Source organism: Oncorhynchus mykiss, chromosome 12, assembly GCF_013265735.2.
Source record: "Oncorhynchus mykiss isolate Arlee chromosome 12, USDA_OmykA_1.1, whole genome shotgun sequence".
In the NCBI taxonomy this organism is placed as follows: Eukaryota; Metazoa; Chordata; class Actinopteri; order Salmoniformes; family Salmonidae; genus Oncorhynchus; species Oncorhynchus mykiss.
Genome location: NC_048576.1, coordinates 11700486 through 11715613, shown reverse-complemented (window position 1 = coordinate 11715613; position 15128 = coordinate 11700486). Strand labels below are relative to the sequence as shown.

Below are 15128 nucleotides of genomic sequence, written 5' to 3'. Positions count from 1 at the left end.
TTTGTCCCCTCATCCCCGCTGCCTCCACCTACCACCTGTGAGTGTGTGTGTGTGTGTCCACCTACCTGTCTGAAACACCACCTCTTTGCCGCCCACCCCTGCAGCCTCCAGGTTGATGAAGGCTCGGACCTGCTTGGCCCAGGGATGCTGAGTGATGAAGCCATGACTCGCCTGGGGTGCAGGGGAGAAGAGGTTTATAAAACAATATTTCACATTCCATATGTCATTTAATATCATTTTACAAGAACAAGCAACCCTTACACAAGAGGAATAGCATTTATGATTCTGGCTGAAAATGTATGTCACTCGAAATGTGATTGTGTAAACTTAGTTGACCTCCTAACATCCTGTCCAGTGTTCACTAGTGTCTCTCTCTGTCCAGTGTTCACTAGTGTCCCCCAGTGTCTCTCACTGTCCAGTGTTCACTAGTGTCCCCCAGTGTCTCTCTCTGTCCAGTGTTCACTAGCATCCCCCATTGTCCCTCTCTGTCCAGTGTTCACTAGTGTCCCCCAGTGTCTCTGTCCAATGTTCACTAGTGTCCCTCTCTGTCCAGCGTTCACTAGTGTCCCTCTCTGTCCAGTGTTCACTAGTGTCCCTCTCTGTCCAGTGTTCACTAGTGTCCCCCAGTGTCCAGTGTTCACTAGTGTCCCTCTCTGTCCAGTGTTCACTAGTGTCCATCTCTGTCCAGTGTTCACTAGTGTCCCTCTCTGTCCAGTGTTCACTACTGTCCCCCAGTGTCCCTCTCTGTCAAGTGTTCACTAGTGTCCCTCTGTCAAGTGTTCACTAGTGTCCCTCTCTGTCCAGTGTGCACTACTGTCCCACAGTGTCTCTCTCTGCCCAGTGTTAATTAGTGTCCCCCAGTGTCGCTCTCTGTCCAGTGTTCACTACTGTCCCACAGTGTCTCTCTCTGCCCAGTGTTCACTACTGTCCCACAGTGTCTCTCTCTGCCCAGTGTTCACTACTGTCCCACAGTGTCGCTCTCTGTCCAGTGTTCACTACTGTCCCACAGTGTCTCTCTCTGTCCAGTGTTCACTACTGTCCCACAGTGTCTCTCTCTGTCCAGTGTTCACTACTGTCCCACAGTGTCTCTCTCTGTCGTGTTCACTAGTGTTCCTCTCTGTCCAGTGTCTCTCTCTGTCTGTCCAATGTTCACTACTATCCCACAGTGTCTCTCTCTGTCCAGTGTTCACTACTGTCCCACAGGGTCTCTCTCTGTCCAGTGTTCACTAGTGTCCCTCTCTGTCGTGTTCACTAGTGTCCCTCTCTGTCCAGTGTTCACTACTGTCCCACAGGGTCTCTCTCACCTGCAGCACATTCTCCTCAGCTCCATTGAAGAGGAACACCACCCCATGTCGTAGAGGTGTGGAGAGGTTGGCCAGGGAGTGAAGCACCTCCAACATCACCGCACAGCTCACTGCATCGTCACTTGCACCTGTCCCACACACAGGTTACATGGGGTCAGAGACTGAGGAAGGCTGGCACAGTAACACTCTGTGTGTGTGGTCTCATAAAACTATATGGATGTGTCCCTGAATATTGGTATATTGGTGTGTGTGTGTGTGGTGTGGTGTGGTGTGGTGTGGTGTGTGTGTGTGTGTGTGTGTGTGTGACACAAGTAATGCCCTGCTGAAATTCCTGCCTGGAAGGCTGATTGCATAATCACACAGTGGGAGCAACAGTCATCACTTACTACCTAACCATCAGACAAGCAACACAATGACAGCAACACTACCCTAACCATCAGACAAGCAACACAATGATAGCATCAGTACCCTAACCATCAGAAAAGCAACACAATGATAGCAACACTACCCTAACCATCAGACAAGCAACACAATGATAGCAACACTACCCTAACCATCAGACAAGCAACACAATGATAGCAACAGTGCCCTAACCATCAGACAAGCTACACAATGTGATCAACAGTACCCTAACCATCAGACAAGCTACACAATGTGATCAACAGTACCCTAACCATCAGACAACCTACACAATGTGATCAACAGTACCCTAACCATCAGACAAGCTACACAATGTGATCAACAGTACCCTAACCATCAGACAAGCTACACAATGTGATCAACAGTACCCTAACCATCAGACAACCTACACAATGTGATCAACAGTACCCTAACCATCAGACAAGCTACACAATGTGATCAACAGTACCCTAACCATCAGACAAGCTACACAATGTGATCTACAGTTCCCTAACCATCAGACAAGCTACACAATGTGATCAACAGTACCCTAACCATCAGACAACCTACACAATGTGATCAACAGTACCCTAACCATCAGACAACCTACACAATGTGATCAACAGTACCCTAACCATCAGACAACCTACACAATGTGATCTACAGTACCCTAACCATCAGACAAGCTACACAATGTGATCAACAGTACCCTAACCATCAGACAAGCTACACAATGTGATCAACAGTACCCTAACCATCAGACAAGCAACACAATGATAGCAACACTACCCTAACCATCAGACAAGCAACACAATGATAGCAACAGTGCCATAACCATCAGACAAGCTACACAATGTGATCAACAGTACCCTAACCATCAGACAACCTACACAATGTGATCAACAGTACCCTAACCATCAGACAAGCTACACAATGTGATCAACAGTACCCTAACCATCAGACAAGCTACACAATGTGATCAACAGTACCCTAACCATCAGACAAGCTACACAATGTGAGCAGCAGTACCCTAACCATCAGACAAGCAACACAATGTGATCTACAGTTCCCTAACCATCAGACAAGCTACACAATGTGATCAACAGTACCCTAACCATCAGACAAGCTACACAATGTGATCAACAGTACCCTAACCATCAGACAACCTACACAATGTGATCAACAGTACCCTAACCATCAGACAAGCTACACAATGTGATCAACAGTACCCTAACCATCAGACAAGCTACACAATGTGATCAACAGTACCCTAACCATCAGACAAGCAACACAATGTGATCTACAGTTCCCTAACCATCAGACAAGCTACACAATGTGATCAACAGTACCCTAACCATCAGACAAGCAACACAATGTGATCTACAGTTCCCTAACCATCAGACAAGCTACACAATGGGATCAACAGTACCCTAACCATCAGACAAGCTACACAATGTGATCAACAGTACCCTAACCATCAGACAAGCTACACAATGTGATCAACAGTACCCTAACCATCAGACAACCTACACAATGTGATCAACAGTACCCTAACCATCAGACAAGCTACACAATGTGATCTACAGTTCCCTAACCATCTGACAAGCTACACAATGTGATCAACAGTACCCTAACCATCAGACAAGCTACACAATGTGATCAACAGTACCCTAACCATCAGACAAGCAACACAATGTGATCAACAGTACCCTAACCATCAGACAAGCTACACAATGTGATCAACAGTACCCTAACCATCAGACAAGCAACACAATGTGATCAACAGTACCCTAACCATCAGACAAGCTACACAATGTGATCTACAGTACCCTAACCATCAGACAAGCTACACAATGTGATCAACAGTACCCTAACCATCAGACAAGCTACACAATGTGATCAACAGTACCCTAACCATCAGACAAGCAACACAATGTGATCTACAGTTCCCTAACCACTTTAAGTCTACTTAGGCTTTTAGAACTGACCATCAGACAATCTACTGCCTCCTTCAGCCCCGTATCCCCGTCTTAGAACGTCAAAAAAACACAAAAGGAGGGTGATATTTCACTAGACACATCAAAAGGAGGGTGATATTTCACTAGACACATCAAAAGGAGGGTGATATTTCACTAGACACATCAAAAGGAGGGTGATATTTCACTAGACACATCAAAAGGAGGGTGATATTTCACTAGACACATCAAAAGGACGGTGATATTTCACTAGACACATCAAAAGGAGGATGGAATTCCACTTTCTGCCCCACTAGGCCAGCCCCATTCCACCACTATCAGTAAGAAATCTCTCCACGGTTAACTGTGGCTGTTGTGTTAGCCACTGTCTCATCCTGCAGTGCAATATTGTTGTTGACAGTCCGGTATTCTATTGTTGTTGACAGTCCGGTATTCTATTGTTGTTGACAGTCCGGTATTCTATTGTTGTTGACTGTCCGGTATTCTATTTCAGGGCCCTGTCTTTCAAAGATAATTCATAAAAATCAAAATAACTTCACAGATCTTCATTGTAAAGTGTGTAAACACTGTTTCCCATGCTTGTTCAATGAACCATAAAGAATTCATGAACATGCACCTGTGGAACGGTCGTTAAGACACTAACAGCTTACAGATGGTAGGCAATTAAGGTCACAGTTATGAAAACTTAGGACACTAAAGAGGCCTTTCTACTGACTCTGAAAAACACCAAAATAAATATGCCCAGGGTCCCTGCACATCTGTGTGAATGTGCCTCAGGCATGCTGCAAGGAGGCATGGACTGGCAAAAAGTGCTCTTCACTGACGAGTCGCGGTTTTGTCTCACCAGGGGTGATGGTCGGATTTGCGTTTATCGTCGAGGGAAAGAGTGTTACACCGAGGCCTGTACTCTGGAGCGGGATTGATTTGGAGGTGGAGGGTCCTTCATGATCTGGGGTGGTGTGTCACAGCATCATCGGACTGAGCTTGTTGTCATTGCAGGCAATCTCAACGCTGTGCGCTACAGGGAAGACATCCTCCTCCCTCATGTGGTACCCTTCCTGCAGGCTCATCCTGACATGACCCTCTAGCATGACAATGCCACCAGCCATACTGCTCGTTCTGTGTGTGATTTCCTGCAAGACAGGAATGTCAGTGTTCTGCCATGTCCATGAGGAGGAGATGCACTGCAGTACTTAATGCAGCTGGTGGCCACACCAGATACTGACCTTTACTTTGGATTTTGACCCACCCCCCCCCTTTGTTCAGGAACACATTATTCCATTTCTGTTAGTCACATGTCTGTGGAACTTGTTCAGTTTATGTCTCAGTTGTTGAATCTTATGTTCATACAAATATATACACGTTAAGTTTGCTGAAAATAAACGCAGTTGACAGTGAGAAGACGTTTCTTTTTTTGCTGAGTTTATATAGGAAAGAAAAACATTGGAGGAAAACCCAAAACAAGAAGTCGAGACCTGCCTAGAGATTTCCTGTCGAGCAGGTTCTCTTTCTTATGAAGGTAGAAACAACACAAGGAGTACTAACCAGGCCAATGTTTTTTACTGAAACACCCAACAACTACAGCAGTTAATCAGGGACTGAGGAGGATGATATTTATTGTAGGCCTAGGAACGCTATCGACTTGGAGCTTAGGCTATACTCAGTATGTGAATATTTATACTCAATGATATGTGATATATAGGCTGCTACAGTATATGTTAAAATGACTCACATTGACACGTTGTGTAAGAAGGGAGGGAGCAAAAGAGAGAGAGGGAGAGTAAAAAACAGAATAAGAGAGAGTAAGAGGGAGAGTAAAAGACAGAATAAGAGAGAGTAAAAGACAGAGTAAGACAGAATAAGAGAGAGTAAAAGACAGAATAAGAGAGAGTAAGAGGGAGAGTAAAAGACAGAATAAGAGAGAGTAAAATACAGAATAAGAGAGAGAGTAAGAGGGAGAGTAAAAGACAGAATAAGAGAGAGTAAGAGGGAGAGTAAAAGACAGAATAAGAGAGAGTAAAAGACAGAATAAGAGAGAGAGTAAGAGGGAGAGTAAAAGACAGAATAAGAGAGAGTAAGAGGGAGAGTAAAAGACAGAATAAGAGAGAGTAAGAGGGGGAGTAAAAGACAGAATAAGAGAGAGAGTAAGAGGGAGAGACAGAAAGAGAATCGTATAATCCAGCCCTGCGTAGTGGACAGGCCGGTCAGGCCGTGCGACAACTAATGTTGTCAAAAAACAGTAGTCTTGTTACCCTCAGAAATGTGTGTGTGTGTGTGTGTAGTGTGTTATATCGACAGCGTATGTCTATGTGAGTGCGCGGGCTCATGTGTGTGTGTGTGTGTGTGTTAAACAGAGCCAACAGGTGACTGTTGCTTCCTCCCTGTTCACACACACTTCCCCATTGGGCCTTGCTTGATAACAGAGAACAACCATCACGTGGGACAATGCATGTGCTAATTCTTTCTTCTGTTTTTTTTTTCTCCACAATGTGCATGTTTTGAATTCCTGAATCCAGCTTCCTCTGTCTGAGAGTATGTGGAAGCCAGGGAGGAAGGAAACATGCCAATGCCTGGGTTGTGTTTATTTTCTTGCTCCCCATCCAATGTATTTAACAACCTCTTCTGGTATCAATTTCCTGGTTTAAAGGTACAGAACTTCGTGTCCAGACTTTAGAGAACATTCATTTCTCTTCAGGGGTTATGGGGAATGAATTATAGTTGGAGAACTGTATGTAGGCTTAATCTGAGATTCAGTCTGAAACTATTCTTAGTTTGCACCATGTTGGACTGTAAGTCGTAGCCTGTTTTGTCCTCTCTGTTTTCAGGGATATGATGGTGTAATTACATTTAATGGAGAGTAAAGGCGTCAGCATTCTTCCATTCAGCTGGCGCATAGCCGTAATCCCTTAAAAGACCGTCACTTGAAAAACGAGAAACAAAAGCGGCAATGGTACTATTTGTCCAATTTGAGACACTATACACTTCTTCAAAATAGTCCGAATGAATCTAAGATAACTCAAGCAATCTGTCATTAACTTTGACGTTTTTGCCAGAAGAGATCTTAGTCACGCAATTTTAATATCTAACTAAGATGTTTGGTGCAGTATTTCGCAACGAAAAAATGTGCATGAAAATGAGTCATCACCTCGTTGAATGACAGAAAATACTTTATTGAAGAATCCCTACTGTTGACCAATCACCGACTAAGGGGCGTAGACTTCAGCTCTGAAATTCCTCTTGCCTCAAGAAGAAACGTTGAGTGGCCAAACAGCCAGAAATAAAATCTCACCGAAGTCCAAAAGGTTGTCATAATATATACGCAAACTCTACTGCGCTGTTTAGGCTGGGACACCTTAGGGGTTATATATATATTTATATATATATATATATATATAGAGAACATGTTTTTTTATGTATTTTTTTTTAAATATGATGATTTTGCGTTCACGTTACTGTATGAACTAATAGGACCTCCCCACCCAACTGTGGTTGTACTACAGTACACCACCACTACTACGGTTGCTTACTGTCTTGACCAAAATAACAAACATCTCTGTCAGAATCAGTCATACACTCGACCATTTGTGCCTTACATAACATGTATTTTAGCTATTCTCTTCAGTAATGTAACTGTAACTAACAACACTACTCACACAGACATGATCGTATCCACTAAATGAAATGTAAGGGAAGCAGACCCAGGCCTGGTCATCGCTAGAGATTGTATGTGAAAACCATGGTTGTGTTATCATGGTGTTTTGTGTGTGTGTGTGTGTGTGTGTGTGTATGTGTATGTGTATGTGTATGTGTGTGTGTGTGTGTGTGTGTGTGTGTGTGTGTATGTATGTGTGTGTGTGTATATGGTGTCCCGGGAGTGGTGAATAATAAACCCTAAGATATAATAAAGACTAATTGGTTGTGTTGTATTGTACCAGGACTGTTGGCCACAGAGTCAAAGTGGCAGTTGGCCAGCATGAGGTGCTGAGCCCCAGCCTTGGGCTCCAGGCGGACAGCGATGTTGCTGACCCGGTCGTAGTAGGAGGTGAACCCTCCCAGGAAGTCAATGCTGAAGGAGCCTGTGGGTCGCTGGACGTCCACAGTGACAGAGTGGGGTCCTGAGGCGCTGTCGGCCTTGATGTGCTCAATCTGCTCTAGCAGGAAGTTAACTGTTAAGATCTCATTCTCCGGGCTGCCCGTGGGACGGGGACCGACGCTGGTGATACGCTCCAGGTGCTTCCTGGCAGAAAGGGAAAGGCATGCAGGGAGTGAGTCAGCAAATCAGGTGAGACATGTTAAGTAAAGGCCTACTACATCTGCAGTTTCTATCAAGTTTCATTTAAATCATTTTGAAAAAGTTGTTTTAATAAGTATGAACAGTTTCTAGAGTTGTGCTTTGCTTTCAGCAAGCATAGCTAATAACTTCCAAATGTAGGCTAGGCCTAATATTATGATCCCTTTTGACCTGACGTATACTACGTTTTGTTGTGCATAATCATATTAGAAGAGTTAAAACATTGCGAGGCATCATGGCAATGTTTTAAAGTGGGATATGACTTCTGTCATCCCATACTGTTTGACTAGTCATATCAGTACTGTAAATAGCCTACTGTAGAGCCTGTTTATTCGTTTTCTTAGAGACAAAGCCTTTCCTGTTTCTTTGGTTTGCAAAAATTCTGGCAGCTACAATAAGATCCACACCAATAAAGCTGTAGGTCATTTGACACTCCACAGGGTCTATGTGGTAGTTTACATTGAGGTAGCCTATGTAGACACTCACCCCCACCCCTTCCCTAGTCTGCTACCAAATATGTTTGAGCTGTCATGCGCCAATGCCTATGTTCATTGTCAAGGAGCCAAACAGTTTTGTCACCACAGGAGTTGGCAATACAGCACAAACAGATCTGGGACCAGACTACCACTTCCCTTACGCCACCAAAAACAGGAAGAAGTCCCCATAGACTGTATGGCTGTGGATAGGTCAACTAGACTGTAAAATCCAAATGACTCCAGATGATTCCCTTACCTGTAGCCTATGTCTGACATGTTTGCCCTCAGATTATGTAGGTGTCACATTATTTGACACTTTCATAAGGCTAATGTACATTGTCCCCACCCCTTCAATTCCCTTCCTCCACTAAAGAGAGGAGGAAGTCTACATGGACTGTGTGGGTGTGGCTAGGTCTAGGTAGACTGTAGTGTCCTTAATGACTCCAGGTGGTTTTCATTCCTGTATGTTAGCTTTAGGGTTGCCCTCAGATTATATCACCTACTGTATGTGTCCCATCTAACACATTCATCAGGTTTATGTGTCTACATCTCTCTAACTAGTAGTGTCATAAAGCAGGATTTTATCAAATAAGCATCCAACTGCTCTCTGATTAACTGAAAAGCAGCCTTGTATATGTTTATTACGGGAATATAGGAAATAAAATAAGTAGTTCATTTAGAAAATGGTGTTATGCTACAATTATTCAAATGTAGAGGATAACTGGTCTATTTGTGTCTGATATTTCTTCACTATTGACAACTATTGTCAGACAGACTATGTCAGCGCCACAAACTGTCAAGAAACAATGGAGAAGGGTGTCTTTATATTTCCCCCGCCACTCCCTCCTATGAACCGACCGTTAGCTACACCCTAGCGACACCTGACATGGGTTACCTACAACGACAACTAGTACCAGTGGCTTGTAGCGTAGCTAGGTGGAACCAACTCTGAGATAACCTTTCCTCTAGTTGTTTATCTCAGAGTTGGTGTCGTTAACGCCGTACTGCAAACTGGAAGCGATCGCAATGGAAGAAGTAACGTTAGGCTAATATCAGAGATTCTATACATGCAATTTGTTGAGAATATAGCTATCTACAATTCAATTGACAACAGTATCAAGATTTACCTTGCCCTGATAGCATTGAACTCGCCAGTAGACTTTCCAATGACTAGCTGCTGTAATGATAAATGAACGACTCCCCACAGCACCAGAATAAATACAGTCACCAGTGCCACTCCGACGCCTTCGTGTAGCAGGTACAAGCTCACTTCAGGCTTCTTTTTCACTTCACTACAGCCGTTGATTCCACATTGATCCTGAGAGTCATTCTTATTTTCCGATACATTGCTTTGCGTCCCGTATAAGGATTTTATTCTCCTAATAGTGGTGTCCTTCTCCATCTTTGCCACTGGTACACATATATATGAACGTCCAATACACCAGCAACCGTCGCTTCTGGAACACCGGACAGATCACGAAGAGGGACAAACTTCTCTCACTACAAGCAGAGGGGAAAAGGCGAAGCGAGAGAGATAACTGGGGCCAAAATCTGTCATCTCCAGCAGTTGGCGCTTTTTCGCTCGCCTAACGAGTTTTGTATGGAGCTCAATGAGTGTCGAATATGGTTAACAAAACATTTTATAACTTATTTGCTCGAATATAAATTCCTAATGATTAGGTTGTTATGAGTGCACTGATATAAGTAGGACACGTTACACCCCGGCTACTTTGAGAAAAACCACTGGGTGCGTTTGTAAATTGCCTCCAGTGTACTCTGGGTCGTTCCTAAATTCAGAGAGTATATACAAGGCTACCCATAAACCCTAGCGGTCAAATAGGGAAATGGTTCCAATCGTTTTTCCACCATTTCTTTTTTCCATAGGGAATAAGAAACACTTTAAAAAGGGCTGTGTTTTGTGTAGGCTTACCCTGGCGTGAATTTTTGATAACCGCCTAAATCTCTCTTGGACAAGGTGAATTGTATCAATATATCATCTGTATTTACTCTCAGATTTGAAAATGTAAATTAGTATCAATGTAGACATCCTGCAAGACTACAAATCCCTGCAAGCTCCTGCAAGTCATCTCTAGCTGACACCTTTGCTAACAGGTATTGTGTCAATTTAGAACTTGCACAAGACAGTTCACAGAATTGTAAATGTATTTATTTTTTGCCAATTTATTCATTACGAAATTTAGCTAACATTAGATAGTTAATCCAGAGATTCTTACCGATTCGGCAGTCTAGTCCAGATCACCATGAATGGCATTTATAATTCTTTATGATAGCCACATTAGCAGCTAATTAGCATTTCATATTGGGGGGTTAAATACAGGTGAATATATAAGTCACCTTGACCTAGAGAGATTTACACAATTATCAAAACATCACGCCAGGGTAAGCCAAAACAAAAAAACAGCACTTATTTTAAGATTCTAAAATTCACTATGGGAAAAATGAATGATAGAAAAACGATTGGAACCATTTCCTTATTTGACTGCTAGGTTTTATGGGTATTATGACTCATACTGTGGTACTCTATACACTCGTATCCACCGTGGACCGGTTCGCATATAAAACATTGTCCATTCAGTCTGCAAAGGCGTCGATTTCCTCCGTAACTTGATTTAATAGTGAGTAAAAATGTTTTTTTTAAATCTCGCCAATAAATTAAGAAATCGAGTTAAGGAGGAATATTGAATTAAGGAGGAAATCCTAAGTGGAGAATGATTGTTTTATGTGCGAATTGGTCCATGAGGGATATGTGTGTAAAGCCGGCTGCATACATTCCCTTCGGACGGTAAAATGAAACGACTCAATATCGCCATCTGCCGGCCTTTGGGATAGGTTGAAATGTTTAAACTTTCCTACCTAATTTCTTCTTTTTTTATTAAACTTGTTGTGCTCATTGCAATGGTTTACTATTTAATTTCACTAATATACAGGAAACTACCAAAATAAAGGAAACACCAATATAACTCTTCTTAATAGGCTGTTGGGCCACCACGAGCCACCAGAACAGCTTCAATGCTCCTTGGCATAGATTCAACAAGTGTCTGGAAAACTATTGGAGGGATCTGACACTATTCTTCCACGAAAAATTCCATAATTGAGTGTTTTGTTGATGGTGGTGGAAAACACTTTCTCGGGCGCTGCTCCAGAATCTCCCATACGCCTTCAATTGGGTGGAGATCTGATGACTGAGACACACACACACACACACACACACACACACACCCTTTAAACCCGCTATGCTCCTTTGCGACCCCTCTTTCAAAGTCATTGAGATCTCTTCTAGCCACGGTAGCCAAAATAATAGGCAACTGGGCATTTCTATACACGACCTTAAACTTATTTGAATTGCTAAATTAACAGAGGAACCACACCTGTGTGGAAGTACCTGTATTCACTATACTTTGTATCCCTCATTTAGTGTTTCCTTTATTTTGGTAGTTACCTGTAGTGTTCCAGTATGTGAACTGCCTGTGAAGCAGAAGGTAGTGATATTGTGCACCCTACAGACCATTTCTTGATACTGCGTGATCCTCTACAGTTCTGATCAAAACAGGCAACAAATGGCAATTATATTATTACACTATTCAGAGCATCATACTGCATTTCCACCACAATACAATAAAACATGTTATCTTATTCACAGGAATTGTCATTGATACTCACTGCTTTAGCACACTCTGCCAACCCAGATGTCTTAGCCGTGTCTGAATCCTGGCTTAGCAAACCACCAAAAACCCTGAAATCTCCATTGCTAACTGTAACGTTTTCCGCCAAGATAGAACTGCCAAAGTGTTGCAATCTACTGCAAAGATAGCCTGCAGAGTTCTGTCTTACTATCCAGATCTGTACCCAAACAATTTGAGCTTCTACTTCTAAAAATTCACCTTTCCAGAAATAAGTCTCTCACTGTTGCCGCTTGCTATAGACCTCCCTCTGCCCCTAGCAGTGCCCTCGATACTATATGTGAACTGATTGCCCCACATCTATCTTCTGAGCTCGTGCTACTAGGTGACCTAAACTGGGACATGCTTAACACCCCGGCCATCCTACAAACTAAGCTTGATGCCCTCAATCTCACACAAATGATCAATGAACCTACCAGGTACAACCCCAAATCAGTAAACACAGGCACCCTCATAGATGTCATCCTAACTAACTCGCCCTCCAAATACACCTCTGATGTTTTCAATCAAGATCTCAGCGATCACTGCCTCATTGCCTGCATCCGTAATGGGTCTGCGACCAAACGACCACCCCTCATCACTGTCAAACGCTCCCTGAAACACTTCTGCGAGCAGGCCTTTCTAATCGACCTTGCCGGGGTATCCTGGAATGACATTGACCTCATCCCGTCAGTAGATGATGCCTGGCTATTCTTTAAAAGTGTCTTCCTCACCATCTTAAATAAGCATGCCCCTCTCAATTTTTTTTAAAACTAAGAATAGATATAGTCCTTGGTTCACGCCAGACCTGTCTGCCCTTGCATTAGCATCGAATAGCCCCCGTGATATGCAACTTTTCAGGGAAGTTAGGAACAAATATACACAGGCAGTTAGAAAAGCTAAGGCAAGCTTTTTCAAACAGTAATTTGCATCCTGTAGTACTAACTCAAAAAAGTTCTGGGACACTGTAAAGTCCATGGAGAATAAGAGCACCTCCTCCCAGCTGCCCACTGCTCTGAGGCTAGGAAACATTGTCACCACCGATAAATCCACTATAATTGAGAATTTCAATAAGCACTTCTCTACGGCTGGCCATGCTTTCCACATGGCTACCCCTACCCCGGTCAACTGCCCGGCACCCTCCACAGCAACCCGCCAAAGCCCCCACCCTTTCTCCTTTACCCAAATCCAGATAGCCAATGTTCTGAAAGAGCTGCAAAATCTGGCCCCTACAAATCAGCCGGGCTAGACAATCTGGACCCTCTCTTTCTAAAATTATCTGCCGAAATTGTTGCAACCCCTATTACTAGCCTGTTCAACCTCTCTTTCGTATCGTCTGAGATTCCCAAAGATTGGAAAGCTGCCGCGGTCATCCCCCTCTCCAAAGGGATTGACACTCTAGACCCAAACTGCTACAGATCTATATCTATCCTACCTTGTCTTTCTAAGGTCTTCGAAAGCCAAGTTAACAAACAGATTACTGACCATTTCGAATCCCACCATACCTTCTCTGCTATGCAATCTGGTTTCAGAGCTGGTCATGGGTGCACCTCAGCCACACTCAAGGTTCTAAACGACATCATATCCGCCATCGATAAGATACATTACTGTGCAGCCGTCTTCATTGACCTGGCCAAGGCTTTCGACTCTGTCAATCACAACATTCTTATTGGCAGACTCGACAGCCTTGGTTTCTCAAATGATTGCCTCGCCTGGTTTACCAACTACTTCTCTGATAGAGTTCAGTGTGTCAAATCGGAGGGCCTGTTGTCTGGACCTCTGACAGTCTCTATGGGTGTGCCACAGGGTTCAATTCTCGGGCCGACTCTCTTTTCTGTATACATCAATGATGTTGTTCTTGCTGCTGGTGATTCTCTGATCCACCTCTACGCAGACGACACCATTCTGTATACACCTGCTCGCCCGTCCAGCATCACTACTCTGGATGGCTCTGACTTAGAATACGTGGACAACTACAAATACCTGGGTGTCTGGTTAGACTGTAAACTCTCCTTCCAGACTCACATTAAGCATCTCCAATCCAAAATTAAATCTAGACTCTGCTTTCTATATCACAACAAAGCATCCTTCACTCATGCTGCCAAACATACCCTCATAAAACTGACCATCCTACCGATCCTCGACTTCGGTGATGTCATCTATAAAATAGCCTCCAACACTCTACTCAACAAACTGGATGCAGTCTATCACAGTGCCATCCGTTTTGTCACCAAAGCCCCATACACTACCCACCATTGCGACCTGTACGCTCTCGTTGGTTGGCCCTCGCTTCATACTCGTCGCCAAACCCACTGGCTACAGGTTATCTACAAGTCTCTGCTAGGTAAAGCCCCGCCTTATCTCAGCTCACTGGTCACCATAGCAGCACCCACTCGTAGCATGCGCACCAGGAGGTATATCTCACTCGTCACCCCCAAAGCCAATTCCTCCTTTGGTCATCTTTCCTTCCAGTTCTCTGCTGACCATGACTGGAATGAATTGCAAAAATCTCTGAAGCTGGAGACTCACATCTCCCTCACTAGCTTTAAGCACCAGCCCTTCAGAGCAGTTTACAGATCACTGAATCTGTACTTAGCCTATCTGTAAACAGCCCATCTATCTGCCTACCTCATCCCCATACTGGTATTTATTTATTTTGCTCCTTTGCACCCCAGTATCTCTACCTGCACATTCATCTTCTGCCGATCTACCATTCCAGTGTTTAATTGCTATATTGTAATTACTTTGCCACCATGGCCTATTTATTTCCTTAACTTACCTCATTTGCACTCACTGTATATATACTTTTTGTTTTCTTTTGTTCTACTGTATTATTGACTGAACGTTTTGTTTATTCCATGTGTAACTCTGTGTTGTATGTGTCGAATTACTACGCTTTATCTTGGCCAGGTCGCAGTTGCAAAGGATAACTTGTTCTCAACTTGCCTACCTGGTTAAATAAAGGTGTTCTCAACTAGCCTACCTGGTTAAATAAAGGTGTT

At 43.5% G+C, this 15128-nt stretch overlaps 1 protein-coding gene across 1 annotated transcript in view; it reads right to left on the bottom strand.

Moving 5' to 3' along the window:
- Positions 1 to 10022, bottom strand: part of LOC110536969 (endoplasmic reticulum metallopeptidase 1) — a 46040-nt gene extending 36018 nt beyond the window's left edge. The window contains exons 1-4 of the mRNA XM_036936926.1: positions 9574 to 10022; positions 7612 to 7916; positions 1305 to 1432; positions 66 to 171 (exon numbers count right to left, since the gene is read on the bottom strand). Coding sequence (XP_036792821.1) covers positions 66 to 171; positions 1305 to 1432; positions 7612 to 7916; positions 9574 to 9848 — 814 coding nt within the window. The 5' untranslated portion in view covers positions 9849 to 10022. The remainder of the gene's footprint in view (positions 1 to 65; positions 172 to 1304; positions 1433 to 7611; positions 7917 to 9573) is intronic.
- Between the last annotated feature and the right edge of the window lie 5106 nt (positions 10023 to 15128).